Source organism: Anabas testudineus, chromosome 14 (assembly GCF_900324465.2).
Source record: "Anabas testudineus chromosome 14, fAnaTes1.2, whole genome shotgun sequence".
Taxonomy (NCBI): Eukaryota; Metazoa; Chordata; class Actinopteri; order Anabantiformes; family Anabantidae; genus Anabas; species Anabas testudineus.
The window spans coordinates 9744755-9761644 of NC_046623.1; the positions used below are offsets into that span (position 1 = coordinate 9744755).

At 41.8% G+C, this 16890-nt stretch overlaps 2 protein-coding genes across 4 annotated transcripts; one reads left to right on the forward strand and one right to left on the reverse strand.

Annotated features, from left to right (window-relative positions):
• Positions 1 to 852: 852 nt before the first annotated feature.
• On the reverse strand, positions 853 to 4697 carry angptl5 (angiopoietin-like 5). Its single transcript, XM_026370342.2, has 8 exons — positions 4418 to 4697; positions 3171 to 3342; positions 2973 to 3076; positions 2789 to 2882; positions 2211 to 2314; positions 2015 to 2135; positions 1381 to 1566; positions 853 to 1274 (listed from the first exon to the last, which is right to left on the reverse strand). Exons 1-8 carry the CDS (start codon positions 4469 to 4471, stop codon positions 955 to 957), a joined length of 1155 nt encoding a protein of 384 aa, XP_026226127.1. The 5' UTR covers positions 4472 to 4697; the 3' UTR covers positions 853 to 954.
• A 3090-nt stretch (positions 4698 to 7787) lies between these two features.
• LOC113169777 (transcriptional coactivator YAP1-like) lies at positions 7788 to 15087 on the forward strand. 3 transcript variants are annotated; one of them, XM_026371472.1, is made up of 9 exons: positions 7788 to 8022; positions 8371 to 8602; positions 9986 to 10185; positions 10931 to 11082; positions 12850 to 12951; positions 13180 to 13274; positions 13478 to 13596; positions 13788 to 13888; positions 14163 to 15087. In XM_026371472.1, the coding sequence occupies exons 2-9, from the start codon at positions 8399 to 8401 to the stop codon at positions 14342 to 14344; spliced, it is 1155 nt and encodes a 384-aa protein (XP_026227257.1). In that variant the 5' UTR covers positions 7788 to 8022; positions 8371 to 8398; the 3' UTR covers positions 14345 to 15087. The 3 variants fall into 3 exon arrangements, with proteins under 3 accessions (XP_026227257.1, XP_026227258.1, XP_026227259.1); XM_026371473.1 differs by having other exon boundaries at positions 8385 to 8602; XM_026371474.1 differs by lacking the exon at positions 12850 to 12951 and having other exon boundaries at positions 7789 to 8022.
• The last annotated feature ends 1803 nt before the right edge of the window (positions 15088 to 16890 follow it).

Consider the following 16890-nt stretch of genomic DNA (forward strand, 5'->3'; position numbering starts at 1 on the left):
CAGTCCAATGAATGGAGGACCGGGGGACCTTCAGTGTGTAACCACCATCCTCTGGCCAAAATGATCCTCTCTGGTATGACCAGGCAAACGTTTTGGAAATTTAAATGTCAAACCAGACCAAGGGATTGATTATTTTTGATCAGGATTCACAACACAGGGTCTGGGTCTTTTTGTCAGGATGGTGATTTGGCAAGTTCATAAACATTTCTCTGACTGATTCTCTTTAGTGGAGAAATACTGGAAGGTTTCCCAGATCTCAACAATAACACAGGGACTGGCAGGATTTAAGGGATTGTTTCTGTTTGGGTCTCGTTTTTAAAGATGTGTCCCTCATTTCTGTTGTGAAACTGTAATAACACAAGTTCTTGCACAGACTGAAATGTGAGGAGCAGCTACAGACAAAATAACACAGATTTTCTTCCTGCAACTTGATGGTGTTGAGAGAGACTCGCAGCTCCATCTGCTGGCGTCGTTTGGTAAACATTTGGCCTCGTGCTGTACATCACACTGAAACTATCACTCATCACAGAGACGATTCATGTACCAAGATGAAATCCCCACATTATTTGTCATTTCATGTTGAGAAACGTTATTCTCTGGGCACATAATTCAACATCGAGTGGTGAAACTTGATCTATTGTTACTAGTGAACAACTCAGCTGCTATATTGACCCATTGCCACCTGTTCCACCAGGTGGTTGTTAATAGCATCACACAACTTTCCAGTCTGCTGTTGCCACTGTCCCAGCTTTTCTAAAATGTGCTGCTGGCAACAAAATACATATGACTGTATATTGCTCTTCATGTGATCTTGTGTTAATGAATGGTTACAGAAATAATCAACATTTCAACAACATTTCTGTCCTATTTTATTCTTCATTTGTACAACGATGCAGTGCAACTTATACATTATGTGCTTTCTTGTCTTTCTTCTTCTGTTTCTCCTCTCTACTGTCAGTTATTGGTTGCAATCCTCCTGATCTTCATAGTGACTGATCTGATGGAGTGGGGGACCCCGTTCTGTCTCCAGGTGTCCCACAGGATGTGCGTCCTCTGACCCCAGCTCCGCTCTGCATCTTCAGAACAGCCGTTGAGGTTTGCCAGGCCGCACTGGTTGAACCACCATCCCGTCTGGTTGTGCTGAGCGCTGCAGCTTTCCACCGTGCGGTTGGCGATGGAGCAGAACGGATTACAGCCATCGTTGTCCACATCTGAGGCACTGAACGGAGCTGTGTCCTGATTTTGCTCCTGCTCATAGCCACGAAATGCATCGCCTGTACAGAAACTCAGTGCAATTATCCTGATTTTACATTTGTACTGCATGGAAAGAGAATAAAAGACACATTGAACTTTATTAGGTCTTGATTTGTTAAGTCTCACCTGCACTGCCTGCATATCTTCCCAAGTGAATACTGAAGAACTGGGTTTCACTGTCCAGGCGGAAATCATCATATGATGCATAAGAGGTGACATCATCTTGGGAGACCAGAGCGATGTGAAGTTGGAAGCGAGTATCTTTCTGGTTAACCATATAAAATACCTTCTTTAGGCCCAACCAGTGTTCACCTACACACAAACATTATAAGAGAGGGTGTGTCAATAGCAAACTGACAGTGACCGACTCCAGTAAATATGAAGCTGTGGTGTAGTATAGATATGTAACATGCAAATAGTGATGATCTTGATGTTATTGAAATAACATTGGCTTTTGACACAACAGATCTGATGAGGATCAACTGTTGGCAGACACTTATTTTGGATATAAAATATGTGTTTGCATTAAAAACAATTGCAGTGGTTTCTCAAAGACTACTGTAGTTTCATTGACTGAAGACAAGGTGTTATTGTGCACACACATTAATGTGAGAGGAGCATTCACCATTAGCCCAGCAGGTGTTTCTGAGCAGTCTGCTGACACACCTGCTATACATTAGCTGTTCCTAACACCTCAGCCTCCATCTGGTGTTGCTGAAATTACATAACATGCTGCTGTCACTGCACTGCCTTGTACAACCTGCAAGATTTCCAAATCCATCAACATAATCGACCCAGGGTCGTTTGAAGTCAGTTAATCCGTCTGTCCTCCTCTGAATCACCGTCCATCCACCTCCCATATAGTCCATCTCACAGAAAACCTGCAGGACAAGTTTAGTTTTGAGTAGTTACTGAGGATGAGTGACCGCCTGTGAATGAATGAATCAATAATGTACCTCAAATGAAGAGTCAGTGTTCTCAGGGTGCACGATGTAAATACCACTGGGAATCTTGGGCACGACCGACATGAGACTGTCTTTGATGTCGCTGCAGTCTCGTCCTAATCAGAACAAACATAATGTCTTTTGTCATTTGAGATGAATTCAACATTCATTAAGCAGCTAGTGATTAGTAATCAGGGACAAACTTTATATATATCTTACGTCCTATAATTTATTGTATGTGTTTCTGTAACATGTCATGTTTTATGTTATCTCAGATACATGCTACTGAGAACGTGTATCTCTAGATCTGGTCATTTAAAGACTTCATATACACCATAGATTAACCATTTAAACACTTTTCTTGTTAAGCTAAACTTTATGAAAGAAACTAGATTTTTATCTAACTTTAGCATTTAGATGCTGCAGACAGGTGACAAACTAAAGGGGTTCTCCAGAGAAGAGGTAATCTTCTGATTTCACTCCTCACAAATGACCAAGTAACTGGTAACCAAAGCTAAACAAAAGCAAGTCAAGTATCTGCATCTTGTCAACTAGCAGTGTGACTCAGAGTCAGTTTGTGTGTTAGTTACCGTGGGACTGCACATGTTTCCCAGAATACATCTCAGTGTTGCTTCTCTGGACCTCAGAGCTGAGCGTCTGCACTTTGGTCATCAGCTCTGTGACCTGGAAAGGTGACAGTACTGTACATACAGCCAGCCAATCAAACGCTTAGAAACTCTGTTACTATCACATAAAGAGAAGTCCTCCTTTTACCTGACTACTGAGGATGTCCAGGGCATTCTGCTGCTCCTCCATGACATCCCTCATCAGTTTCCGAGTGCTGCGTCCAAACGCCAACAGAGACTGCTGTAACTGACCTACACACACACAAACACACACACACACACAGTATAAACAACACATAAAGATGATGATAGACTCAATAATGAGAGTAAAGAAAATGTATTTTACCACAGATTGAATGTTTCTCATCTCGTAGCAGCTTGACAGTGATGTCACACGGGATGGAGCATGTATCCCGACCTTTGACCTCTCCCAGAGTTTTGTGGTCTTTTATGGGAGCGTCAGAGACGTCCTCACTTTCTATTTCGAATTGATTATAATTTTTTATGTTTTCTGTGTCCTGGAGATACAGAGAGAGCAACAGTGAAACTACCACTCTTTGTATGAACCAACATGTCTGTGTGTCGTCCCTCTGCTGAGGATGGAGAAGTTGGTTCCAAACACCCACAACGTAACTGCAAAATCCTGTTTTTAAAAAGGTGCAACTATTGCTGAAACATTACTAAGAATGTTTGCTAAGTGCAGGTTTGATGTTCTTCTACGTTACTTCTTGTTATTTGTGGAAATATTGTACATTTATCTCCACTATAATTGTCTGACATCTGTGGTTACCACTAATAAACCTAAATAAAAATCTGTAAACTGCATAATTTACTGGTTACTTTTAATTCAACATATTGTATGAACGTCTTCTGTTGTGCAGTAAATAAAATCTGTCTGTTGCCAAGTCGTTTAGTCTGAAATTAATTCCTTCTTGTAATTAAATGATGTCAATCAATGCAAAACAACTTGTTGGATTTTCTAAAATCAGCTTTTCCACAATACTGGTTCAGTATTATCATATGTTTCCACTAAAGTCAGGGCGGTTTGGTTTGGATCAAAAACTGCTTGAAATATTTTCACTACACTGCAGAACAAAGTCATCATAAGACACAGATACTGTCATAAACAATTGTAGATCAAACTACTGCTGAAACAACAATTCATTAATAATAATAATCACATCATCTGTGTAACTCTATGAAAGGGACAATGTGGCATAACAAGATCAAATCAGGAGATTTTCAGTGCAGAACTTTTATGTGTGATCTAGTAGAGTATTGTTACATTGAGAGAAAACATCTGAGTACTTCCTCTATTCTTTTGTAGTCCTTATTTCTACCCCTCACGCAGGTCGACCATAACTATTTCAGTGACAATATAACTCATAAAAAGGAAAGCTCAAGGCTTCTTCCCAGGTACCTACATGTAAGCCCTTGCAGTTGCATCAGATAATAGGCAGCAGCACAAAATGACACACTGCAGTTCAAGCACAGACTGAGCAACAAATCTCACATGTTAATTCCTTTTTTCCTGATTTACAGTTAGTTTTACAGGCAAGATCAAAACATTTGCAAAAGGCATATTGTACATACTGTGGAGGAAAGCGAATGGGGCAACAGCAGCAGGAGGACAAATGCTGTCCACATCGTGTCAGGCTCGTCTAACTATTTCCTCCAGTAGTGACGGGGGCTAAATTCTGTCCACTCAGCCACTGCTTCATTTACGCCTATTTTTCCACAGAGTCTGCCCTTTTCCTCTCACATGTCCATTTGTCTTTACATTCCCATCCACAACTAAGTCTTGTGTGCATCTGCTCTTTTCTCTCAGTTGTCAAGCTTCACTTTTTCTTCACGTTCTGCCTCCCTTTCTCCACCTTCATCAGTCACTCCCACTTTCTCTTGTGAAAAACTCATGACAACATCCCTTCCTTGTGAAAGACAAGGGCAAATTGGGAAATGGGCTGGCTATAAAGGTCAGGATGTGTTTCTGGTGAGTAGCTGAATGTGCGGGTTGTAGATTAATGGTAAAGTGTGATTAAATTCCCCCTCGCAGGGCCTTTGACCAGACGTTGATGTTTTACAGGTTATATCTGCCACTGGCATGAGAAACAGATGTGGAAAGGGAAATGAGCAGCTTGTTTTAATGTAGGAAAACTCTCTCTCTGCCTTTGCATGTGAGCTGCAGTTGAAGGTGGGGTGTCTCTGCTTCTTCTGCTCATGTTTCCCCCCCTACACCTCCTCCTCCTCTCTCTCTGTCTTTCCCTCTGACCACTGACTCATACATCTGAAAACAGCCTCCCAGAGGGTTGCACCAATTACTCCAGTTAACAGGGCAGTTAAGCAGTGAGGAAAGTGAAAAGCAATGTAGAGCAACAGCACATTCCAGTAGGGGTCCAGCTGGAGCCGGCCGGCCTGACGCTCCCTTGGAAAACTTTGGTGTGAGTGCCAAAGAAAAGACGCGGTGCTGTTCCCAGCTTGTGTGAGTTTACAGCCATGGCCAGTGAGAAGAATGTGAAAAGCCTGGTGCCGCAGCCTTTGAGGGGACCCCCCACATCTGTCCTATGTTACATGCATTTCAAAGCAGAGATACTGATATCTGTAAGGTGAGATGATGAGGACATTCAGCAGAGACACCAGTAAATATTAATCTAGAGACAGTTATCGTAGCATAAAGGCTAGAAGCTAAAGTGTGGATGCATAACAAATCAAACCAAATCTGCACATGCTGGCCAGTGGTGGCAAAGGTCACCTACAGAAACTGAAGCCACCCCTACTGCCTCTCCTGCCAGAGTCAGAAGGTCTCACTACAATTCCCCTAACCAGACATTTCAACCCTGCACAGGATGGATTTTTACCTCTCCCCAAAGTCAAGTGTAACATAATTTTCCAAGTTTGTCCCACTTGTTTGCCCCAGTGCAGCCACTGCACCAAAAAATGTCTAGACCCGCTCCTTCAGATCTGCTGTGTGTGGACTTTATTGGCTGGCAGGGCTGACTTCCTGGAGTGGAGAGCCAGGCTGTGGCTTCAAACTTCACACACAGACAGTAATGTGGTTCTTATTTATTTCCTGCCAAATATTTTTTGTATTACTCTTGCCATAACTCCTTTCACTCCACTGCGTAGCTCTGCCCTGCTACATAAATGTGTAACAATAAAACGACTTGTCCAAATAAACTAGCCCACTTCTCCGTTAGGATGTGAATAGGCGCCCGATGAGTCACCTGTGCGTCATGGTGTGACCTCTGATTGGCAGAGGAACTGGGATTGGAAGATTAAAAACACAGCGCGGAGATGATTTTGCTCAGCAACAACAACAGAACAATATTTCTGTGTAGAAAATGCAGTCATCCGAACATTAGAGCACATCTCCATCCTATACTTTTGTTTCCTCTCCAACACATTCATACAGCTACTGTCCAGTACTGTGGAGCTCATGTTTTTTAATGAATAATAATATATTACTGCCGTTAAAGCAAGACATGCCATTTAATTCCCGTCAGTGTGTATGACATGCATAGCTATTAGGGTAATTGTATTGCTCTTGCTTTTAGGCTTCTGAGTGGGCAGAGCCCTCACCCCCAGTTTATTCAACTCCTTCATGGATACAAATAGGAAGTCGCTGCAGCATGTTATCAGTCATACTCCGGTAAATGTACGAGTTATGGAAACATCAGAGGCAGGCTGTGGCCGAGACAGAGGAAAATACCAACCTCACACACTGTTCACACAAACACACACACACATAACTCCTCTGTATGAATCTGTTTTGATCATCACAGTCTCAGAACCATTTCCCGTGTCCAGCAGTGTTCATCTTCTTTTTACATCGGTAAGCACGACGGTGTAAACGTGCTTCTTCAACTTAACTTAGCAGATAAGTTTTAAAAAACACTTTACATTACATTATGTAATCACACAGAGACTGTTTTCATAGGACAGACTATTAAAACTGAATCTTAATGTAAACTATTGAAACCACAGTTTTTATGACTACATCGTCCACTCAGACTGAAATATTCTAAACGTAATGTGCATCATTTTAAACATATTTCTCTCAAATTCAACCAGATTTAATTGGTAAAATTGAGTTCTGTGGGTTTGGCCTGTGTTTGGCTTCTTGGCTTGAGATAGAAATGATGCACACATGCAGACTGCTGCATAACTGTTCATTCAGTTGTGTGTAAGTCTATTATCTATTTACTATAAAAAATGACTTGGTTAGTGGTTATTTAGGTGAGTAAATACCGACTTCATCCCTTTTTCCACTGAGTAAAATATATTAATTTGTATTAATTTATATGTTTTATATGTCGGTCCCGGTGGATTAACTAAACTAATGCATGTATTGGAAGTTATTGGATCAACAGTGGATCATAACTCAGCCCCTCTCTCTTGGATTCAATCTGTTGGCCAGCTGAGCTGCCGCTCACTGCGCGCATGTTTTCCACTAGAGGGCGCAAGACTGTGGCTGTGGACGGACTAACATGCTGCGGCAGGGTAGTTCTCATCTGGGGCGGATGTTTTCTCAGTGCAACTTCCCAACCTCCCCCCCCCCCCCCCCCCCCCTCCACACCCCTCCCCTACCTCCCAAACCCAGACCAGACCCAGGCCCAGAGTCAGGAATCGGGGAAATGACTCCAGCTCAGCCTCTTTTTCTTGTCCCTTCGCTTCTCTGCTGCACCAGGAGAAAACCGCACAAACTGGAAACTGCAGCAATAAATAAAGCAAAGTCAGACACTATTATTTAATAACAACCAGTCATTCCCCTTCAATTTCAGCCCCCAACGGTGATCCGTTTCATGCACCCTCTCCTGCAAATAAAACATGAAACAGAGAACTTGTCTTCTCACTCTTGACTTCATGGTTTATGCCTGTGCTTGGAAATTTTGCCCTGCAACTGCGGCAGCTTTAAACCCTGCAACCCCGCCCCTCCGCACTATCACATGAATCTGGACTCAACAGTGGATGTGAAAAAAAAAAAAAAAAGTTTGGAGGTCTCCCTGAAATCACTTTTCTCCAACTAGTTTTATACTTTTGTGCGTTTTTTTTTCCACTAAAGGAGGCCTTTTAGGTCGGAGTCGGCGTCGGAAATCAGCGTTTTCCCAGCTGTGATTTCTTCCAACTTGTTTTTTTTTTTCCTGCAGGAATAAACAGAGAGAGAGAGAGAGAGAGGGGGAAAACGGTCTGGCTGCTTGAAGGTATGCGGGAGGCATGTAACGTGCTGTGCGCTGCTCACACAGGTTTTTATTAGCGATCCCTGCTTTAAGTCGCACTCCGTCGACTTGTTTACCTGAGGATTGGTTTTCTTTCCACAGCTGATTCACTTCCGAGATGTTACAGCTTAGAAAAAAACAGACATCGACACAAAAGTTTAAATGGGGTGGTTGGGGAGGGGAGGGGGGGGGGGGGTGTCGGAGACTAAAAAAGTGTAAACAAATCCGATCATAAGTCTCTGCGCTCTCACGCATCCAGTCTTTTGCGGGACCTGGCGCTGGTGTCGTGCTTGTTTTTTTTTTCTGTGTGTGTGATTTGAACTTTTTCGACAGATTTGTTTCGACAGCAAACTTTGGCGACATGGACGCGCATCGCGGCGCGCCTCCGGCCGGGCAGCAGGTCGTGCACGTCCGCGGGGACTCGCAGACGGAGCTGGAGGCCCTCTTCAATGCGGTGATGAACCCCAGCAAAGAGGCCAGACATCCGGCCTCTCTGCCCATGAGGATGAGGAAACTGCCGGACTCCTTCTTCAGGCAGCCGGATCCTCGGGGCCACTCCAGACAAGTACTGAAAACTGCACCACATTCATGACAAAGTACACAGGGGCCAGGATTATAGAGCCAAGGGGTCCAGCGGGCCCACTTCCTGTTGTGTGTGTCATAAGGTGATGGTGTGAAACAGGGAAACCATAGTTTACAGACTGAATTTATCTTAACTGATTGATTTGTTTAGTCAGAAAAATAGGATAGTGAATAAATACTAACCAGTACCACCCAGACTGATCTATTCAAGGTATAGGTTTCAACTTTGTCTTCAAACAATAATAATGTTATTGCTGGATTCATTTGTCCTTTTCTCTCTGGCTGTGAGGTTGAGTTGAAGTGACAAGTGCCAAAATGCACTGTCCTAGTGGTGTATTTAAGTTTGTATCTAAAGCCAATATGAAGCTTTATCAGTCTGAATGCATAAAGTTAAATCTACATCTTCCAAAGATGGTGCCTTTAGTGGGAAATTCACTCTTTGTGTTGGTCAGGACAGAGTTTCTCTGTTGAGCTGCAGAGGAAGCAACAACATGGGGACATTTTTACCAAAACGGCTGCGGCTTTGGACGAAATCCAGTTAATGTGACTAATTTGGAAGACTGGAGCTGTATGTTGTCGTCAGATAAACATTTCAGTACGTGTTTGCAAAGATGGGGAGCTGTGGATTTTGGCCCCCATCACTTACAGAAAGCATCTTCTCTTAAAGGCCTGCTTAAACAGGAGGACTGGTTACAGGAAGTAAAACCTGAATATTCAGTTTATCGTCATGTTTGACAGAGGAAAATATCAAATACTCATATCTGAAAAGCTGCAGCAGAAGCAGCAAACGTTTTAAGATATTGCTTGAAACTTGACTAGTACAACATTTTCATTATCGCTGTAGCTGCCAGTTAATTTTCATTTATTGACTAAAATAGTTGCAACTCTAGTTTTGATAATTACTTTAATTAATTAATACATTTTAATTTGAAAAAATAAAAGCATGGTTGAATTTACTAAGTCTGTCAGCCTCAAGTATCTTTATTGTAGCACTTAAAGTTTATTTTTCTTCAGTTTAGGTTCAACCTTACTAGAACCCAGTCTTGGAATTACTATCTCGGAGGTTTAAGTCACAATAAAAGCAGAAAGTAGTTTAATAGTTTCATCAACATTCAACCTGGCTGCTACAAAGAAGGACGTCTGCCCGGTCACTTGAATTAAGCATTAAATAGTTCAAATTAAATAATTTATTTTAGTTAACAAGTAGAGCAACCAGAAGTGTGAATAAGCAGTTTCGCTCTCTTTCCACCTCGACTCGCTCTGGTACTCATCCAAACCAACTCTTCCAGCTGGTTTGTGTGTCTGGTTGCTCTTTGTGCCCCTGTCATGGCAGTTGTCGTTGCTAACCCTGCTTGTTTCTCGTCAGGCCAGTTCGGATGGAGGTGTGTGCGGTTCCCTCACTCCTCATCACGTCCGCGCCCATTCTTCCCCTGCCTCCCTCCCAGTCAACTCCCTCTCCACTCCAGCAACGGATGTAGCAGCCGCACCGATCATACCTGATGATGTGCCACTCCCCCACGGTTGGGAAATGGCCAAAACGCCTACTGGCCAACGATACTTTCTCAAGTAAGAGGTCTAATATAAGTTGATGTGCTTGATCTGTTGCTCTGGAAGAGTTTCTGTTTAGAAAGACCAACCCCCCTTGTTCCCTCACCTACACGTCTGCATCAGCACTCATCCTGTGCAGGTGATTCTTGTCACTCTATATATAGAATATAATAGAAAACCAGTACACTAAACTTCCATTTAGGAAGGTGCAACCAGGTTATTTTCGGCATTTTTGCTTGATAAATCTCTTAAATGTTCAGATTATCAATATAATTGCTTCGTCGTGGCAGTTGTTGTAGCTAACCCTGTCTCGTCAGGCCAGTTCGGTTACTTATTAAACCCTATTAACCCCGTATTTTCACATGACTTCTGTCCTGCTGTAACACTTGTGCAATATTTTGCAATAGAAACAATATAAAGGTACTAAAAGTGAAGGAAATCAGTTAAAAGATTCATGCAGTACTGTACATATAACCTGAACGGAAGCTAATCAGTTGCTTGCAAACAGAAAATGTTTGGCAACCGGTGTTGTTTCAGCCACTTCCATTCATGAGAACACTTGGCCTGACAGTTCACTCCTGTCAAAGGCTACTGTAGTTTAAAGCAGCACAGTGACGTTTGTCTGGGCAAGTGTATTTGTGCATGCACATCTGGTAGTACAGGTAAAGCAGGTCCGAAGCTAAACAGTCTTCATGATTCCCATCAGTCAGGTTACAGTGGTTTAACAGATACAGATACGTTTAGACTTGTTGTGTGTTTGCAGTCACCTGGATAAGACAACCACTTGGCACGACCCACGTCTCTCACAGCTTCAGTCGGCTGCAGCTCATCCTATCCCTGGCACTCCAGTCCATGCCCACTCCCTCAGCAACCCAGCACCCACTACGCAACCACAAAACATCATTCCAGAGACAGGTATCACTCAGATTTTTTTGCCCCTGTCTCACCATCCAGTTTCTTTTGAAAGCACAGAGCTGCTTTTCATAGTTCAACACCGACTCCAGGTGGTCAGGTCTTTGCTGGGTGTGATTTCTGCGGGATTCCCTTTTGGACGCTTCATCCAAGGCTTCCGGTGTGATTTATCACAATCTTAGATCAACTGTGTCACCTGATGACAGTTTATGTTAGAAACATTTGCAAAAAGAGACATTGGACACTGGTTTTGAGAGAGCAACCTGCTAAATTGGGGAAAGTCTCAATACCCAGGATAACGGCGGAGAAAGCAACTCAAGCACTAATACATACAGTACATTGGTACATAGATGAAGATTTTAAAGCTATTTGGGTCCTTGGGTCAGTTCACCCAAACATTTACTTAAACTCTGTGATAACATAGGAAAAACAATTACAAATGTTTTATTTCAAATACTGGCCAAAAATATATCCCCTGCAAATAAGTTTCCAGTATAAGAGATCAGGGCAAAAGTCACATTTTATGCAAAAAGAAGAATTCAAAACAGACAAACTAACTTGATATCTTCCAAGGTTACAGCTGTTCTTAGAACAAACGTCCTTTTTTCTCTCCTACGGAATTGGAGCTTAACGTGGAAACAAATCTCCCACCCAAAAAGAAAACACTGTGACTTTGACTAGGTGAGACTTGTGAAACAATTTTTGTTTATCCGTACAATTTTGCGCAGGATTAGAACTGTGTATTCTGTCTCTCTTCACTTAAACTGGAAAGCATATCAGAAAATGTTTTTGTTTTTTTATTATGGTTGGTGGAAACAGGATGAAGCAAAACCTGTCTCGTTGTACATGCAGGTGCCTGAAAATTGTTTTTAGACAGGAAACTGTGAACATACTAGGTCACAGGAGTGCCTCTGGTATGATGTCAGTCCTTAAAGTCAATTACCGTAGTTTGAATTTGTAGGCGCTAAAAGGTAAAATCATTATTAATATAATTCAGTTTCTGTTATCATCCAATTCTGCAGCTCCCTTCATATCCGTAGAGCATTTTAGCATTTTGCAGCTCATTATTTTGGTTTTTAAGCCCACCACTTGGCTTTTGACTCTTTTACCACAGCAGGCTGGTTTTTTCAATGAAGAGTGTCCCAAAGCCCTGTGAGCCCATCACTGGAAAACACACAAACGAAGTTAGCAACTAGCTAATGAACATTTAAAAACATTTCTAACCATCTATTTCCATTAAAATTAGATGATCTTATCGGATCAGATCCATGTAAAGAGTTAAGTTGAAATCTCTCATTACAATGATTTCAGTAAGATTGAATGATTATCCATCCTAAACAGCCCTGCATATTGACAATACTGCAGTCCTGGTCCTTAAGCGGCAACTCTGTTTCCTGTTTTCCAACCGTCCTCATGCTTACGGCTTCTGATTGGTCGAACACACCTGGTCCAGGTAATCGGCGGTGGGTAGGACGGGGATAGTTGGAAAACAAGCAGGATGGCAGCACATGGGGACCAGGTTTGGCCACCCTCCACAGTAGTGTGTACAGTAATCTCCTATCCGCTGCATTCAGACAAGATGCACATTTTTCCTCTATAGAACATATTAACCTGCACTTATTTTCCCACTAACCTTCACTTACCTCATAAAATCTCTACAAACTAGAAGCTACACACACATTAAAGGTCGTGGGCCAGGTTCTACTTTTTACTCTCCATGCACTCCATCCACCATTTGCCTTCTCACTGTGTACTTTCACTGCTGTTCAGGTCCACTGCCTGAAGGCTGGGAGCAGGCTGTGACTGCAGATGGAGAGGTGTACTACATCGATCACATAAATAAGACCACCACATGGGTTGACCCGCATCTAGGTAGCACACTATCAAATTTGTGTCTCCTGAGTTGACAACTCTTGTTTGTCAATGAGAAACATTTTGTTCCAATGTCCACCATCACAAGTTGCTGTTTGGAAACAACTAAAGAAAACAAGAAAGATCGCAAAGTTTTCTTAGTATAGTAGTCATAGCTGAAATGTTTGACCTATACCCCTTGGAAACTTTTACTCATTCATTAAAGGGTGCTTTTCGTTTATGTTGCAGCCCAGAAGATGAACCCTGGCCTCCTTGGCTTGGTAATGCAGCAAAGGCAGGAAAAGCTGAGATGTGAAGGCCTCTCTGCGCAAATCACACCACAGGTCAGAGGTTAAATAAAATGGTAGTGGGAAGTGACCATTAAAATCTCTATTTCATTGCAACTCACACAGTTATCTGCAATTTTATCAGTGTTATGAGTCGTACTGTGCTGGATATTCATTTCAGACTTAAGAGTAATTACATTGTTTCATGTAAATAGAGTTTTAAATTGCATCATAAAAGTAAATCTGTGTGTGTGTTATAGGAGGCAGCAGGAAGGAACCAGATGCCTGGTGGAATGGACCACGACAGGAACGCACAGACACTGGTCCCACCTCTGGATGTCAGAATCAGAGCCTCTAACCATGAACCAACTCTTAATGGGTAAGTTCCTGTTTTCTATTATTATTTTTTATTAACAGAGTAAAAATAACCAACAATAAGTAGTTAGCAAATTTTATTTATTATTATTTATTTAACTACACTTGGTTTGTACTGTTCCATCCCCTTTGATGATGATGATGATGATGATGATCAGCAGCCATAAAGGAAGGTTAATGTATGTTCTTGTGCAGCGCTCACTCTCGCAACGAGAGCACTGACAGTGGTCTGAGCATCAGCAGCTTACCCCGCACATCGGACCACATGTTGAGCTCTGTGGACCACATGGACACCGGTAATCCACAGACGCATACCACCCCATATATGTGCACAAATACAGATAGTTCAATAGCCTCCAGATTTCTTTGTGTTGACACATGCTGAACAAAAGTGGGTAGATTGATACCATGAATACATACATGCTGTACCTTCTGAGGGGAAAAACGCACGTCTTTGATGTTGTGAAAATGCCCAATAGCCCATTCAACTCCCACCATTTCTCACAGCTTACTGTTGACATTTCCTTTTCCATCACATCATTTTTTTATCTTTTTATCTCACTTGGTTAGGTGACTCTGGCGATACCACTTCGATGACCTTACAGGAGTCGATGCCTGTGCTCCCAATGTCTGAGGGCGAGGAGCTGATGCCCTGCATCCCCGAGGGACTCAGTTCAGACCTTCTGATGGACATGGAGACTGTGCTCTCTGGGTCTCATATGGACAGAGACAGCCTGCTGACCTGGCTATAGACATGCTCAGCCACCACCAAAATATGGTTTGTCAACAAATCATCACAACATGACTGAGAATTTTGGAGCATTTTTGGCTTCAGAAGTGGTACAGAACAACATAATGAGAGAATACGCTACCGCTGTGTGACGGATACCTAACACTGCTCGCACCTAAGGAATGAAATAACCTGACTCTCACAGAAGGTGGTAAGATGCTGGTATTCTCCTCCCTGCAACACTTCTCTGGTAAATTTTGGCAAATTGTGTCACAGCTTATTCTCGAGTACAGATTTCTTATTTTATTTTTTTATTATCTCCCACTTGCTATTTGCGCCTTTTTAAAAACACAGAGTCAAGCTAATAAAGCTCTATAAATGCAAGAAAAACATTAACACATCCGGTATTGTGATCAGTGTTAAAATAATGTATAAAAGTTGAACAAAAGATATTAACAGTAACAACAATCATATCTGCATTCCCCTCAGGTACTTTCTGTAGCCTGGGGGACAACAAAGCAACACCTACAATAGCGCTTCTACCTCTACCTTCAGCCTGTAATTTGAGATTTTAATGCACATGCTCACAGCTGTTAAAACATGTTCTTAAGCAGCATCAGGACTGTGAGCAAGAGATGATTCAAAGAATTTAATCTGGATTAACACCATAGTGGTTCCATTAAAAACAGAAACTCCAGCTCACGCTCTGTTGCGACACAGAAACCTCCTCCAGGAGGAGAGGACGCACTCTTGTGGCGAACCAATTAAGAACACTAAGCAGTCATATTCACGCTCAAACGTGCACATTAAAATGCTCACAGCCAGGATGGAAATGCCTTGAAAGGTTTTTCAAAATAAAGTTCAAGAGGACAAGCTTTTTCTTTGGTCACAGTGAAAACATCACTGCTGGCAAATCAAAGACTGTAGAAACTACATTTACAGGATGCTGACACGATCTAACTTTGAACACTAAAGCTACGATAAAAAGGTTTTTAGGGGGCAAAGGAAGGAATATACAGAGGATCTCTACACTAAATGAGCACATGCTCAGTATAATGCAACCCCACACACGGATTTTCCCCAGGAAATTGTAAGGGTTAGGTCTTGTGATCAATTTAGGTAACAGATGACGGCCTAAAACGGATAAATGACCTCTGCTGTGATACGACACATGCGCTGTTCCTTTTCCCTTGAGGTTAAAGTTTGATTTGATTAAAGTGTACTCATTTTTTACCGCACCACAGGAAGCCTTACAGCAGCCCTTCTGTAAAAATGACGTCTTTTGAAGTTACTAAAATTGCAGTTTTAATTCTGTGTTTTCGCTTATGTTGCTCTTTTGGATTGCATTTTAGTGTGAAGTGTTCCCGTCATTTTACCCACTGCAGCACTGAAATAAGCTTCTCAAAGGTGGTATTTATTGGAGGTGTGTTTTTAATGGATTGAGTTGTAATGTACAGTTGTGATAAAGTTGTGTTCACTCCATTTGTTGCCGTCAGGGCCTGGACGTTTGCTACGCTGGTCCTGAAAAGTATCCAGCTAATCAGCCAGCACTCCATCAACATTAAGAAGTCTATTTCTTTTTTTCTCACTTTTCACAATATTGGCTCAATACATATATAATCCTAATGTTTCTTTTCACATACCTTCATTCATTTGGTGCCATTATAGATTATTCCTTCACACAGAGAGACATACTAGCATTTGTTTTAGATCCTTAAGTACTACAAACCCTGTTTCTGAATGCAGGCAGTAAATATTTATTTAGATTTTAAATCTAAAATCACAGAGCAGACTCATGAAATTAGTTTGAATGTGATGGTGAGTCTGCTTTATATTTTCAGTCTGGCATGATTGTGGCGTTGTAATTCAGTTCAAGTGCTGATTGACTAGCGAGTGTAAACTGCATTACCACAAAATCATAACGTAACTGACAAGAGAACAAGGCATACTTGATAATGAATTTTACAGCAGAAGCAAGTTTAAAGACGCTCTTTAAAGGTTTATATTGTATGGATTAGAAATCACAAACTTCCAAAGCAGAGCAACATGGTTTTAAAATGTATGTGGTTTTTTATTAGACTAAATACACTAAAAGATGCAATATCACTGGCATAAAATTCTGTACAGACTAATCCTGGTCGGTACCATTAACATATTAGTTTTCTGCCACACTGTAGAGTTAGAAATTCCTCTGTCCTTGGCACAGTTTTGTAAGTGGGAACGAGGACGACCTTGTGATTTGTGGAGTTTTTGGTGAGTCACAGTGAACATCAAGGATCCTGTTGTGCATCTGCAGAAAAACAACGTGCTCACTGCAGATGCTCTGCTCTTGGTGTATTTAGTTTTAAGTGCAAGTGCTATGTGGTGCTGTTATAAAGAAGACAATCGTCAACATGGGAAGCTCTTTATTCTCCTCCTTTAAACTACATATTAAGTGTATACTCGTCTTTTATCTGCTGGGTTGTTTCTGCAGTGTGTTTATATTTTATCAGTATTTGAAGTTGTTAATTATTGGTGAGAGCCTTTCTTCTAACCAGCTTCCTGTTTTATATATCCAGCATATAGAGT